General features: G+C 34.4%; 1 protein-coding gene across 5 annotated transcripts in view; it reads right to left on the minus strand.

The window, feature by feature from the left end:
• LOC121318270 (regulator of nonsense transcripts 2-like) overlaps nucleotides 1-16,146 on the minus strand; it is a 34,536-nt gene continuing 18,390 nt past the window's right edge. For 2 of the 5 annotated variants that reach the window (XM_041254770.1, XM_041254769.1), the window contains exons 12-22: nucleotides 14,502-14,687; nucleotides 13,770-13,973; nucleotides 13,133-13,408; nucleotides 12,606-12,789; nucleotides 11,206-11,354; nucleotides 9,293-9,403; nucleotides 8,749-8,847; nucleotides 8,177-8,347; nucleotides 5,040-5,181; nucleotides 3,892-4,012; nucleotides 2,819-3,561 (exon numbers count right to left, since the gene is read on the minus strand). In XM_041254770.1, coding sequence (XP_041110704.1) covers nucleotides 3,546-3,561; nucleotides 3,892-4,012; nucleotides 5,040-5,181; nucleotides 8,177-8,347; nucleotides 8,749-8,847; nucleotides 9,293-9,403; nucleotides 11,206-11,354; nucleotides 12,606-12,789; nucleotides 13,133-13,408; nucleotides 13,770-13,973; nucleotides 14,502-14,687 — 1,659 coding nt within the window. In that variant the 3' untranslated portion in view covers nucleotides 2,819-3,545. The other 3 variants (XM_041254771.1, XM_041254772.1, XM_041254773.1) reach the window with 3 other exon arrangements.

Consider the following 16,146-nt stretch of genomic DNA (forward strand, 5'->3'; position numbering starts at 1 on the left):
CTTTTACTGGCGTGTCATATTTGTTCAACATTATTTTTAAGCAGACACAGGTATAAAAAATACCTTACAGGGCAAAACAGCTGCATACAATTATTTATGAAGCGTGCCTTTGTCTTTATAATCAGATAGGGTCATACTGCTACTCTGTTACATTCACAATTATGTTAATGAACACTAATTTTAGTTTAGTGCAGTTCCTTTAGCGAAAAGAATGACACAAGACTATTTCTGTCATAACAGTTTACTACAATATTGGCAGGTCACAAATGTTTACAGCTGATGAGTAAAGCCATGCAGCTCTTGAATTAAACAAACAATAACAACACTTCTACAAGCAAAGACTTTAACATGAAATGAAATGAAAATATGTATTTTTTCAACAGAATTTACAAAGTTGGAGTTGTATTCTCAATGCTTGCATGGCAGTTGTACTTATTTCAATGGAACTAGGGGAAAAAAGCTGTAGATGATTTATTGAACCCATTTAATCTAATTACAAACAATTTTTATTTATTTATTATTTTTACAACTAGCTGGTTGATGGACCATGATGGTTCTCTCCCTTGAGACCAAATTTTTACACAGTTTGTAAAGTTTGTAACTTAAGTGTACATCACAGTTCTGTCCCAGGGTGTAGCACACTTATTTTAAAAGTGTACACACAAATAAGTCAGTCAAATTCTAAACACAAACAACTTGAAGCCTTCTTTCACTTGCAATATACCTATCATTCTAATTTGATATAGCCATAAGCAGCAGAGGAAAAAAAAAACGTGGTAATGCTTCCTAGCTTCTGCTTTCCCTTTGATCAACATACCTGCTGACAGACCATTGTTAACTCACTTGCACAGTTCATTAGCTGCTGGTTAGCCCTTACCTACATGTATACGTATACTTTCCCTCTCTGGTGAATGTATTTTTCTCAGTTTTTTCTCTTACAGGAGCATTAGTATCAGAATAATGTTAATTTGTAAAGATTTCTGAAAACAAAAGACCAGTGTGTTTAACTCGAAACGTCTTGGACACGAGAAATGATCCCTCTGCGCGCCTTTACTCTTCTACCTCCAGTCCAGCTACTCGGGTATAATTGGGCTATCTGACAAATGTGCTCATTCTCGCGATAAGTGTAATTGTTTAGGATGCCACTTTATTCTGCTGTTGGTCTGGCAGGAATGACCCCTAGCTTGGACGAAAGGGAGCCCCCCGTTCTGATCACTCTCCAGCCATGGTGAGATGTGTCTGCTGTTCTCATTCAAGTGATTGAGGACGTCATTACCCACAGTATTAGAGACAGAGTGGGTAAACTGAACCAACACTCGCTGCTTCTATCAGCGTCTCCTGAAAAACAAGTCAAAACAAATATGGTTAAGGTGTGAAATCAGCTTCACCAGCTATCGCATCTCCAAGTTCTTGCCAGCACTTCACAAGATCTGCCAAATCCTACCGATGGTATTCCTGAAGATCTTCTTTCTCTCCTTCTGATTTGCTGTCTTTTTATATTTCACGTAGGGTTAGAAATGTGACTAAACCAAATGTTGTTTCAAATACAGAACCCAGTCTGGTGCGTTCTTTAAATCCTTATTTCATCCTGCAGCAGTTTAATTCAGTGTTGTGTTTTCCTGTTTTTCTTAGCCACTGCAGTTACGCCTCCCACATACTGCACCACTTTCCATCTCCAATCTTCCACAAGCTTTTTGCATTTTTGTATATAATGCATTCATCAATACAGACATTAAAAAGTTGTTTGCCCATCACAGGTGGTCATATTTCAAATACTTTATTTTGGCAGCGTAATCATTTCTGATACAGTTGGAGGTCTTGAAAATGATCTTACTTAATAATAATAATACATTTTAAATTGTGTTTTTGCATGAAAAGAAATGCTGAAATAATTTTTTCAAATGACAAGCTTCAGACTTCAATAACAAAACTATGAGGGAGAAACAAGCAAGCCAAAATCAACTGAAACCAAGTCGTGTTGGACATCAAAAATAGAATGTAATAAAGCCATGGTTGCAAACACCAACCGTGTTACCGTGATTGATGCAACAATAAATTTCTTTTTTTTTAGATAATATATATTATATATATATATATATAATATATATATATATATATATATTCTATATAGATATATTTATATATATATTTGTAAACACGAGGTCCATTTCCATATTAAAATAATTATATTTAAAAATACAACTACAATAACAACAATAAAACAGACATTATAAATATAGTGAAAACCACTTGATTACTATAGCTAGTTAAAGTAAACTTTACATTATATTTACCCAGTACAAAATTATTTGTATTTTGCAGGCTACAAAAAGTTTTAAATTCCCACTGGTCTGGCAACTTCACACTGTACTGTTTACAAAAATGGCCACAGTAATAGGTTTTTCACTGTTAATGTATTTTATTCACATAAACTTTTCTTGACATGGAAGTAAATACACAGCTCACCAATCAAAACATTGTTACTTATGTTTGTTAAATGGCTGACGCAATTATACACTATATCCTATATAACCCTATTGAGCACAGCACTACCTTAAACACATGGCTATGGGGAGGGTAAAGATGCTTTTAGGGGATAAAGTTGTGTACAATGCTGGCACCGAGTGTGTCTGCTTGTGCTTCTTCCTTACCATGCCTTAGTTTTGCCATATTTGTCAACTGTTTATTCAGCATAGATATTCTGATACGGATAAACAGGGACTGCTGTACCTTTGTTTTATTTGTATGTTCTACTAGCTTTGTAAACAGGGATTAACACCATATTTTTTGGAAAAGACTCAAAATATACAAAACACAATTTTCAGAAGCTCACATACAATTTATTTAAAGAAAGCATGAAAAGTATGCTTACAAAGAATGTAAAGGGGAAAAGAACAGTGTGCAGTGAGTGCATACATACCCTGAGCACGTTACTTTTTTTTTGTTGTTGTTGAATTTATGCTGAATCTGACACTAGGCAGTAAAGCAGCTTTTATTGCCTACACTACTGTTGATGTTGATGGATCAGCTTTCTTTTTTTTTGTGTGTGTAATTGTACATGTAAAAAGAAATAAGGGAAGGGAATGTGGCTTACAGGACAACTACACATAAATGCAACACCTGTAAATAAATACTTTTTTTCATTCAACTGTGCAACCAATGTATAACGTTTCTTTCTTTACAAACTCCATCAACATGATGACATTCATGATGCCATCAACCTGTTAGTGCAGCACTATATTTACACTACCAATATGCCTCACTATTTAAGGCAAAAGTAGAGGCATTATAATGTTTATTGGATGAAATTCTTAACAGTATAAAAACTAAATATGATGAACAGTATTGCAGCACAGTGAGCAACAGTACCTGGATTAGGCATACGAAGGGACTCTGCAGACACCAGACAGGCAGTGAACACAAGGTGAAGACATTTCTACACAACCCAGGCTTACAAACAATCCTTAATCAATTTCAAAAAGTCCTGTTTTTATTTCAAAACACTTAAGAAAATACGGTCATATGAAAACATCTGTTGCCTCTGTTCACTTGTATGTGTACCTGAAAAACAGAGGTAAATCATCTTTCTTAATGTACTTTTTTACAATAAAAGAAAACATAAATCAGTTACAGCACCTTTTTCTTTTTTACTCTGTGCATACTAAATTGTGAAAATGACTGCTTACTACCAAATTTCAATGAACTTAAATATTTTACTCAGCAAATATGATTTTGTAGTTTGTAGTGTATTATAGTGGATCCATGCTGTAAATGTTGCATACTGTAAATAGTGTAGAAATGGAAGATAACAGTTTACAGTTGGTATCAATTAAATCTTACTATAACAGCAACATGTTCTCATCATGACAGCAAGTTTAAAAGTTCTCCTACCTTCCTCCAGTCTTGAAGATGAGATCGGCGTTCGGCGCTCCTTTGGGATGTTGGTAACGGGGCCTCCTTTCCCGGTTTGTGTTAGCAGGGGCTGGGCGCTGTGCTAGGGATTGCAACATCTCTGCAAACAACAGAATTCACTTTTAAAACATTTAATGGATCCATAAACTGAAGCCATGAATACCAAGAAAAAGTTCCTGATGGGCTGTGATTGATGTTTTGTGTGTCAAGTTGTCAATCCCATTACAATTGTATGGCTATGGTTAAAGCCACTTATTCAAATCGGCAAACATCATATTTAAAAACCTAATTGTTAAATGTCTTTATTGAAAGTAAATATGCATGACGTAAAAGAAAAATATACACCTAAAACAAGGATTTGCTGTTTTATACCTTTCCCTGGATTGTGTATCCAGACAAACATGTTTAGTCTGTCTTCCAATTTGTGTTAATCTTTAAAAAAGCATGCATCCAATTTTCTGTACAATCTACATCTGCATGTGATGTCATACTGCCCCTACACTTATCCTTCTGACGTTACCCAGCTGAACAACATCTGTACCCAAGACTCCCCATTCCAACTAATAAAATAAATCATCAAAACACAGCAAGAAAAATCATTCCTTCTTTCTGATGTTGCCTTGAAGCTAAACAGACTGAAACAGTAACTTATTAAAGGGGGTCATAGTTAATTAAACTTGCAATTAAAGTCTGGCAATAGCAACTCTTTACGTGTTGCTCAGTCACATACCAGGGCAGTTTACATTCCCATTCAGTTAAATTACACCTCTTTTCAAATTATCAAAAACAAAAAGAAAAGACCACGAGGAATCAATTGTTTGCAAGTTCTAGGTAAGTATCATGTATTTAGCAGTCCTGTTTCAGCTTTCTCAGAACTTGACAATAGTTAATTTAAGATATGTTGTACCATTAAAAAGTACATTTTTCAAAGCATTTTTGCTGCACAACCACTGCATCCAGTGCCCCATATCAAATGTACTTCATTTAGCTGTATGGTTATACAAGGAACTGCAAATCATAAGCCAGATAATTGTGAGCCTTTTCTAATCTTCCCTTGAAAATCCTATTTTGAATGCCTGTTGCATGACTGGGGTGCTACCCAAATACAAGTGCAATGGAATAGTCACCCTGATAATCCTCCTGCTCTTGCCGTTCATTAATGTCCAGGGTGAGTTTCTTCATGCGCATCCTCTCCTCCTGCTCCACTTGCTGCTGACTGAAGTGGTTGGCAGCAAGATGGGATGACAACGGAACATTTAGGATCTTAAACTGCAAAAAGAAAACAAAAAAAAAATTAACAAAAACACTGGATAACAGAAAACTTGCATGGATTCTATTTCTCATTTAGAAAACTGTTTCATTAAGATGGAGAAACTTTTTGTAGTTTTCCCATCACCCTCCCCACACGTTGTCTTAAACAGGTTTGAATTAATTACTGAACGCACATTTACTGAAAACATCATGCTGTTTATTAATCAAGGCTAAAATATTTCTAAGGGCAATGTGACAGCACAGACCAAGAAGCTATTACAGTGCTAAATACAATTGTGTGTCAGATTACCAATAACGGTCAAGGACATCACTCGTAATAAGCAACCACATAAATAATTGAATCTCTCATTAGCCAGAATGAAGACATGGTTCAATTAGCTGTTACCCACAGACAATTTCATGCTCTCATAACTCTCCAGATTACTAACACTAAAAAGTTTCCCCGAGGGCCTTTGACTGGCAGACTGACTGACTGAAGTGTGTTATTCATAAATTAGTTACAAATGCTACCATGCATTCCTAATTACAAAAAACAAAATGATAAAAACATGATATTTAAACAAACAAAAAAAAAACAGTTGGTTAGTCTTACTCTAAAATAGAAGTCAGTGACTTTAAATGTACAGCTACTTGGCATGAACCCAAAACTGTACTGAACCACAGTGGCACACACTTTAATTAACTTGTATTTGTGTTATATGTTACAGTTGAATATGCTTGATCAAACAAACAATAATATTTTTTGTTACTTATAACCAGTTTATTTAGAAGAAAAACACAAGGAATAAAATATAATCAGGGCAGTGCTATCTTTATAACAGCTTTTAAAAAGTACCAAATAACAAAATATGAAAAGTGCTTGCACTTACTTAATCCTAACTCTACGTAAAGTGCCAAAACCCATCATTTACCATCATTAGAGGTAATTTGTTTTAGGATAGCAGCCTCTTAAAACTAAAACTGAATTTAAAAGAGGTTTAAAGGATAGCAGATGATGCTATGAAACTGTCTTAAGCAAATGTATTACAGTTTAATAGTCAGACATCAGGCACAAATTATGTACTTGCATAATGATATCATTTGAATGCAAAGTTTACATCAGGGGAATGTTAACAAATACTTCAAAAAGAACAAGAGATGGTACTCTAGATGTTTACCCAGCTAAATAATGGTTAGGAAAGAGCCACAATCAACCCTAAAATGTGATCCATCATTCTCTGGACAGTTAATCTTGTTTTCATATGAAACAATCCTGCTTGCCTTCTTCTATCTGGCCCTATGTAGTTTACTTACTTACGTGTACCATTGATCAAACTGAGAAAGCACCCTCAACCCTCTGACCAATGTTTTTTTTTCTTTTTTTTTCTCAATTTAGTTTTGGCGCTTACAGTTCCACATTTCTTATTATTTTTTGCTTATTTGTGCAGGAAAAGCCAACTCCCTTTACAGCAACATTAAAACACCTTTTAGAACAAGACATGGTTTCAATCCCAAAACCACAAATTCCACTGCAGTATGTTTTCTTGCAATTTAATAGGCCGTAAAAGAAATCAAGATGTCTGTGGAAACTGAAAGTCAATATTTTTACAAGTCGAGTGCACAGTACTGGTCCTGTATAAAAAGCACACAATAGAAATGTTTACATACAAATTCTCTCTTTTAAACTCTGCTAATCACTCCAGTTCTGTTTAACCCACACGAAAAGCATTTAATTAGCTTTAAATAAACAATGATCAACTGTCACTTAATATTAATTTCAACAGAGATAAGAGCATTTGACTCATTAGCTTTACATCGACCCGAGGACAAATGTTAATCCCCTATAAAAAATGACTTGCTCTTTTCAGCCAATATGAGGCCTATCTTCATTTAAGTACATTTTTTTTCCCATGGTTATTTTAAAAAACTGAACGCTGTAAAAAGGAAAGAGGGTTAAATTTTTGTTTGCAAGCTTACCTAGAAATCGAATATTTAAACATTCTTAAATGTTTAATTAAGTTTACATTTATTTAATAGGTACATTTTTGGACTAGAAAGGGTTGCCAATGCGAAAATGTACTTAAGATATTATTTTTAAAAAGGCAAAAGCTTATAAAAGGACACCCTTTGTTAGGGCGTACATGTGGCTGCATTTTGGATTTCGGATATATACAAGCACTCCCACTGTTCTAAAGAAGGAAAGAAGATTAAGATCTAGCATGGGTGTGGTTCAGGAAATTCTACTGACCGAGTGCCCTAAACTAAACGGCCAAAGAACGTGAGGAATATTTTTCTTTTTGTGTGTGTGTCATTTCATTATACGGAAAAAAAAAAAAAAAAAAGTCTTGCAATTCCTTCACTCAGTGATTTCAGTTTCAGACTCCCTAGTATTCTAGGATCTCTCAGGGCAGTTATTTTCTCAAGTTTCTATTTAATGAACAAAAATTCACACACACACACACACACACACACACACACACACACACATATATATATATATATATATATATATATATATATATATATATATATATATATATATATATATATATATATATATATATATATATATATCAATTCAAATTCTAAATATATAAATGTTATTGAAGGATGAGGTGATATTTACAAATGAGCTGCCTGCTCTTCTGACACCTGGATGTCCTTCACAAAAAATATAATCTGGATGAAACTGAGTGGAACTTAATATTATTTGATACAATTATAAAAATTACAGTGGCAAATAACTGCAATAATACAGAACAAGTGCCAGCACACATATAGCCCCCTGACAATGTGGAATAACTTATTTTAACACATTTCTAAGCTTTCAATACAGTCTAAATCAGTCAGTACCATGAAAAAGCAGGTCTGGTATTCATGACACCGTTCATCTCAATTGGATGGAAAGTTAAGATCTAGGTACAAATGTAATTGTGAATGCATAATTTAAATTTTCAAGTTCTGTATCCTCCTACAATAATAATACAAAGAAAAAAAGTTAATAACACTGTACCTGCTGCTTGTTGCCCTTCCTCGTTAACATCACAAACTGCATGGTGTCTACAATCTCAGTGTCTCCTTCCCCCCCTCCTGTAGGTGGGGGTCCTTTCTTTAGCTGGCTCTTCAGCTGCAGAGGAATGGCTACATCCAGCTGGTGTACTTTTACTGACTCGCCACTGCGTTGCTAAGAGAACAAATATATATGTATGTATAGTTGTTACAGAGAATAAATATCTGATTCAAGCATTATATACTTCAACCCCCCTCAGAGGGGTAGCAGTTACTACAGCCATATAAACTGAACAGAGTCAGTGTTTCAGATTTCACGGCCTCAGCAATAAAGTGGGTGAGGCAGAAACTGCATTTGATTTCCCAGGGTAAACCTATTTACCAGCACAGGGGAAGTTCAGAGAATTAAGAAAATAAAACAGACACTAATAAAAGACTAATTTCACAATTCAATAAATTAACTGTGGTGGTTATAATAGCAACAAAATACCATTGGAGTTTTACCATATCATTCTTACAGATGTAACTGTTTATTTGCATATCTGCTGCTTGGCAACATATGTTAAGTATTATTACCTGAAGGTTCTCCAGCATCATCTTATCCAAGGCCTGGATGAAGTCTTCATCCTCTGCACAGGCAACATGTTTGAGACCTCCACCCTTTATCGTTACCTCCTTTCAGATTGAAAAACATAAGAATTAAAAAAATACAGTATAGTCAACAGGTGTTCAGTCATATTTAATAATAATAAAAAAAAAATCCTAATATTGAAAGGCTTTTTAAAGTGGACTTCATAACTAATTTCACCATACGTAAATACTTAGGGTGTAGGGTGTCTCTTATTGAATAGAGTTGTGAAGTAAAGCTGAAGTAAATATTGAACAGAGTGGTGAAGTAAAGCTGATTGATTTGGGGTTTTAAAATTGGATAAAATCAAGAAACTAATATCACAAAAATCAATATTGTAATCTGGACAAATCATAACTTTTTTTTAAAAAGTTAAGAAAACAAACATAATAATTGGAACAAACTGTACACATTTTTCATAGTTTGGATGAGACTATATGGTTCATGTTTTCAAATAGATCGATTTCTAAACAAGATTTTATGTGTACTTACATTGTTTTCTTCATCAGTTTCGTTTTCTTTATTAGAATCAGTCAGGTAGTCAGTGTTCTCCTCCTCTTCCTCCTCTCTCTCACCCTCTTCCTCCTCGTTCTCCGATCCCTCCTGTAAAAAGCAAAAGGGTAATTTACAGTACACTCTGCAATGTTTCTAGCAGCATTCCAAGGTTGAAAATAAAGAAAATGTTCCTTAGCTCAGAGTGAATGAGCAAAACAACTGAGTTATAATTGGCTCATTCCACATCATATGGATCCACCTCACTGTCTCAGATTCTTATTTCACATATGAATGTACCTGGAAGTGTTTTAGGAAGAATCCCAAAATATTAACTCTAATAGATATCCAAGGGATAGCAGATACACACTTGTGCTTTTATGATATCATAAAGCTATGGGAGGGGGGGTCAGGAGTTCAAGCAAGTACAATATGGCATTTTTATTGACATCATTGCATTTTGTTTTCTAAATCGTTTCTCTTTACATTAACATATATTGTCACCAGTTGACACAATACTAAACTTGAAGAGTAGCTCTATGTGTGCAGCACACATCAAGAAGATATCTTGACTAATTCGAAGATCTGACTTTTCAAACATTACCCCTTTTCAGTACTCGTTTTCATCCATCATGGGCACCTCCCCATTATAGGCCACAACTTTCCATAAATTAAGAGCTAATATTTTGGGATTCTTCCTAAAACATTTCCAGGTATATGCAATATCAAAATATGGTGAGTTGGGGAAGATCACAAAATGTAATCCCTTCAGTGTGGAATGACCCAATTTAGCTTTAATCCTGCTTATTAAAACCCTAAATCCTCAGTAAATCACCATTTTTGATCAACTGACATTTGTTTTTAATCTGAAATTTGCATACACTATTTTTATTTTATCTGATTATTGCCACTCACGGAAAGCACCTTTCAGACTTCTAAAAACTGATTTCCTGCTACTGATCAATGCTGTTAAAATGCTGTTTGGTGACTTTCTTACAATCAGCTTTTAATGATTCTATTTGTTTTGAAATAATTATGGGTTTGTTTCCTTAAACAATACGCTACATGAACACTACTATAGTTACATGTTGAAACTGTAGTCTGCTACAGTATTTATACAAAATAAGAAATACACAATGGAATCCCTCATGTCCTTAAAGATAAAGCTTTGAGATTCTCTCAAAGGGTGTTTACTGTATTTTTATAATAGGCTATGGCTCTTTATTTGCATGAACCACAGATGCATTACATCACTGGCTTTGGTCTACATGCTAGATTCAGTCTTTCTAGTTGAAAATACTAAATGCTGGACTAGAGATTAAACAAATGCCACTGGTCTTATCGACCCAAGTTGGTAATGTTGATTCCAGAGCTTTACAGCTCAAACCTACAATTGCCCTAATGAAACCATTGCAAAGCATATGCAAGTTATTGGTCTTCCAACAAGTTCTATATCTGTACACACTCCTGAAACTATGTATTTTCATTTAAAAAAGATAAGTATACATAATCACCAAAGACAGTGTTATCATACAGTTTAGGATCTGAAAATATTATAAAAACAGTAAAATAATATTAATTTATTTTTCTTAATATACAATACAATTATAGAATTATTCTTGCTTTTAAAGTCTAAAATGGACAGTTTCTAAAATTAAATATATTACATGGAAGTATTATGAACTGGCTTGCCGTTAATTGTTTTCATCTATATAATATCTTACACATGTATAACATTTTCTTGTGTTCAATGCTGTCTCAATGTTTATGGTGCTTACTGTAGATTATCAACCTATGCAGAATGACTAGACAAGCTATTTGTTCTTCATTTAACCCTCAAAATGAGTTTCTGGAAAGGTGAAAGCAAAAAGTAGTACAGCATTCAATGGGTCTTGCCATTGCTCAAACCATACCTCTTCTTCAGGCTCATTCATTTCACTCTCATTTCCAGACTGCTCCTCAGTCTCACCACCTTCCTCATCATCATCTTCATCTTCCTCTTCCATGGCTTCTCCTTCTCTAATACCGCTCGAATCTTTTGAGTCTTTGTCATTAGCTAGCCCTAAATAAGTTTTTAGAAAAGAAATATTCAATGTCAACATTTCAGTTCTGAAAAAAGGAAATATGTTAGCTGTGAACTTCAGTGATGAATGGTTTGTCACATCAAAACAGAAGAGCAAACCCCAACTGAAATCCTAATTAGCCAAGGGAATGCTTTTCTGGGGAGGCCAGTGCTAAGGAAAAGCATACACAGAAAGCTAAATTTCAACTACACTTATTGTAAGGCTGAAAACAGGTGGAGTGAACTTCTGACAAAAAGCAGAATTATCCTTTGTACTTTATTTTAAAGAGGACACTGTGTACTAACCTTTAAAGAATAGTAGTGGCATGCAAATAGTTATGCCTTGTTTATGACTTTTCACTGAAAACAGATCTTAAACTTGAATAATACTTGAATGTACTTGTCTATTTGTAAATATTAATATACCGCCTTTTTATTTCAGTAAATCATCTCTATTATTGCTCAGGACATTTGATAAAGTAAATAAATACATGCACTGATACAACTTAAGAGTTTGAATCTGATCTCTCAGTCAGAAAAGTCTGATCCTTGGTGATTGTAATAATTATAAAAGCTACATAAAAGAGAAAAGACAGATCATGCTACAAAAAAAGTTTTAAAAAAACTATATATATGAGAGAGAGAAATAGAGAGAGAGACCTGAAAAGAAACAAATAAAAAGCAAGAAATCACCACACCTGAAGAATGTTTGACCTTCACAATGCAAAACCAAAATAAATAAAAGATCCCATTGTAGGCTAAACAATTATTCAGAAGAAAAGGAAGAAAAACATCAGATGAAACAACAAGACACATACCTTTTTAGCTGGAAAAATACCTTAACAAGGTTTCTAGAACTTCTCTGTACAGTACATTAACTTAACCCTTCAAGTGAGCTGTGAGTGCACAATGTAGTGAAACATGCCTGAATTGAGTTGAACCTGTCATTGCCCACTTCTCATGTAAATATATTGTTACAGACCAGCACCATGAGACCTGCAAGAATTCCAAGAAGAGATATTCCCTCTGGTAGAAATATTCTGTTTTTTCAATACTCAATATATATTTTTCAGATTTAACTTTTTTTCAGAACATCAAGCATCTAACATCAATAAGCAAAACAAGACCTAGGATAATAGAATTGACATTTTTTAACTTTTTTTGTGTTTGTTGTAAACACTAAAGGGTGTTCAGTAACACTTTCATTGGGCACCAATTATATGAATTGTAAAACTACTGGAATGTGCTCACCTAGTTTAACCAGGAACTCACGCTCCAAGACAGTCACTTGCCGAACAGCCTCTTCCAGAGAGCAACACAGTTTCATCTTTGGTCGCAGCAGCTCTAAGGTATCACTGAGCATGTAATCAATATCAATAGGGAATGGATGGCCTTCGGTCCAGATATCTAAACTCTTCTTCCACCAGATATAACGCTAAAACAAAAACACAAATCCAACAGTCCAAAAAAAAACCTCCATCATCATCATCATCATCATCGTCAATCATAAATTAAACAGGATGATAACCCTCTAGTATCTATCTCAGTTCCATCTGGTTTTGGGGTACTCTGTGTATTTGCATGTATTAAGAGGCCAACTCTTGACCATTCTACACCATTTAGAAGTACAGTAGGATTCGGGGAAAAAGCAACAAGTTTCTCCTCTACTTTCAAAGATATAGTAAATATGTATATCATCAAAATCTACATCCATTTTAATCTTAAAAGATTACTGTTGTACACAATTAAGAATATATCACATTATTTTACTTGCATACCTGGAAGTAGATAAGAAAACAGTCAAGTTTTCTTTTGCTTGATCCTCTGTCAAAGTATTGTCCACATGTATCCAGAACAGTACAAACCAAACGGATTCGGAACAGATGCTCTGGAGGATCTAGTGGACTGGCAGTTCCATCAGGACTTACACCAAATGAAATAAAGGAATACAACGTCCGGAAGATCACTGCTGATTCTACCATTCTATAGTTGTACAATTCCCCCAAAAATTTAGCACTGCTGATTCGTCTTTGATTGAACTTGGGCTGGTTAACCTGCAAAAAAAACAAAAACAGTATGATTTTACATTCTGCATAAAAAAGAAAATACAGTCAAACCTGTACTAAAGATTACAGGCTATTTTTAAGTGTACAAAAGGGCTTGCGATTCTGCTTCTCTATGAAAAAGCCCCATCTGTCTGCTGTAACCACTCTGAAGAATATCAATAATTACTTACCACGCAAGACCACACACTTATTACTTCCAGCAAAAAAAATTTAGGAAATTATGATTATTTGTTCTATAATGGACCCTATTATGATATACTTAATAAACCACCAAGGTACACGACAAATAAGCAGTACATCTTTTTTTCTTCCCCTCAGGAGAACAGAACAATATATAAAACAAGTTCACCTCCATTCCCAGTCTGATGTCCTCAAGCACCCCATCCACCACATGGATGCCCACATCCTCCTGATATGCCACCAGCCCTGCTAGCAGGTTCGCTACACAGTGGATACTGTTGTACTTTAAATTCCAGATGTTAACCATACAACAGATTAAATAATTTTTTGCCTCTGGTTCCTGCCAGGGCAATTTTCTCATCTGTCGTAGCACCTAAAATCAAGAAAAGATAAACATTTGACTAATTTCCTTTGTCTGGTCCTCAGCGCTTGTTTATTAATGATACTCCAGATCCTACTTAGCTGACAGGTTTAATTATTAGAACCTTGAGGTCAATATGGTGATTAGGAGTGTTTGAGACTGAAATTGCAGTATGTGAAATATGATAGGTCCGACCTGTGAGACCAAAAACTATTTTTCACTTTTGTCTGTCATCTAGTGAATTATTATTTGTTTTTTTATTCCCCCCCCAGCCTGTATATAAAATAGATGACAATTCTAGCTATATTTGATTAGCCAGTTAAAGCAAAGACAGCCTAGATTAAAGCAGATGTCATAATATAAGTTTATATTCTTGTATCTGTGTTCAACACTATGAACAAGCTGAGCCCTTTTTCTCAAGATACCCCAGTGCATACCTGTATAGGACTGGACTTTTATCTAAATGGATTATCTGGCAAACAAAGACAGCCTGATTACTTACGGCAATACATCCACTTATATCTTTTGTAATGTTTTTACCTTTTCTGTGGTGACTTTGGACAGGTCCTTGTAAAGGAGTTTGCGAATATACTCTTGAAGTGGTGGTCGCTTTTTCCTCACAGTTTTTTCAACTGGTGGTGGGTTACAATAATAATATGCATTCTCTACCATGGTGACATAGCGGGCATCTAAGTGCATGGCTTGTTTCTTCCGCATCATTTGTTCCTGCACAAACAGAAAAATGTAATTAGTGTCTTGGTTCTGTGAACATCTAGCTATGTAACTGGCAGTTTCTGACCTGATACTGTGCTTCTATTTCAATATTTTTATAACAGAAGGGCAGAAAGCCAGAACATACAATCATTATCTTTGATAAAGGAATCGTATTGCCCCAAACAAATAATGGGAGGAAGAGAAATCTGTCAAAACAATTATTTGGGTATCAACCAAACCAAAGATGGAATAAAATATGTATTTGAAAAGATTCAAAGAAATAGCTGACAAAAACACAACATTTGGAATTGCAATCCAATAGCATGACAGGGGGCTATTGTTGGGTTCTATCTAAAGAGGTTCTGCATTAGGTTAATGGAAACAAACTGCTAGCATCAGAAACCTATTCTGTGGTAACAAATAAAACATACAAAGTATACATTTTATAGATCATATGTTTCTCTGACTTTTATGTCCTTGAAGGAGGTTTTTCTATTTGCACTTGGGGTACTTAGAAAAAGGGCTTCATTGTCTCAAACAATGCAGCTTTTTTAGACCTTTAAAAGCCTTCATTTAAATCCAAAATTCCAAACAGACAATAGAGCCTTCCAGCTATAGAAACAGAACATACACCCATGTTAAATATTGTCATTCTGAATAGGTAAAAGAATAAATAAATGACAACATGGACCACAAGTTTCTGACGACTACCTGTTACATGATGACACTGATAACTGCTCATTGAAACATTCATCAAAATGTTCCAAATGGAAATAACCCAATAGATGTGACAAATTAAGAAACTTAGAAACCACGATAGTTGCCATTTATGAATTCATCTGTTACTGACAAGTAATACATTAGAAAATGACCCCTTTATTTGTCTGCTCAAAAGAAAATGTTTCCTTGTCAGAATGAAAACTAATAAACCCCAATTGGTGGTTAGATTACATTCTTACATTAAAAAGTTAATTTCCTTCTGTTATTATGTATTTGACTATAAACGACCTATTGCATAATTTGAACCAATTTTCACCAGAAACTAAAGAACCGATTTCCAATAGTTTTCAGGTCTTCTAATTAAAAATCAACTTCTACTGACAGACAAACAAATGTTTAATATTTGAAATATTATCTGCCATTGGATTTAGATTCATGCCCAGAAGGTATTCTCCCGCCTTCTGAATTTGTGTCCAATGTGTTACTTTATCAGAGGCCTGTATGTAACTGCTGACAGTGTGTTTAATCATTTTTGGAAATAAATATAAATGATTTGCTGTGTTGTCCTTGAAAGTAAGAGGACTTACCCGAAGAACAAGAACATATTAAAATAAAAAAAAGAAAAAAGAAAAAAAAGCTTTTACAGAAACTGGTAATCCATAAATGTGTTCTTGTTTTTTGTTTTTTTAAATAATAAATGTACAGTTGTTTTTTATTTTCTATTTTTTCTTTAATACTGTGGCAGAAATTA

The sequence above is a fragment of the Polyodon spathula genome, chromosome 7, assembly GCF_017654505.1.
Source record: "Polyodon spathula isolate WHYD16114869_AA chromosome 7, ASM1765450v1, whole genome shotgun sequence".
NCBI classification, from domain to species: Eukaryota; Metazoa; Chordata; class Actinopteri; order Acipenseriformes; family Polyodontidae; genus Polyodon; species Polyodon spathula.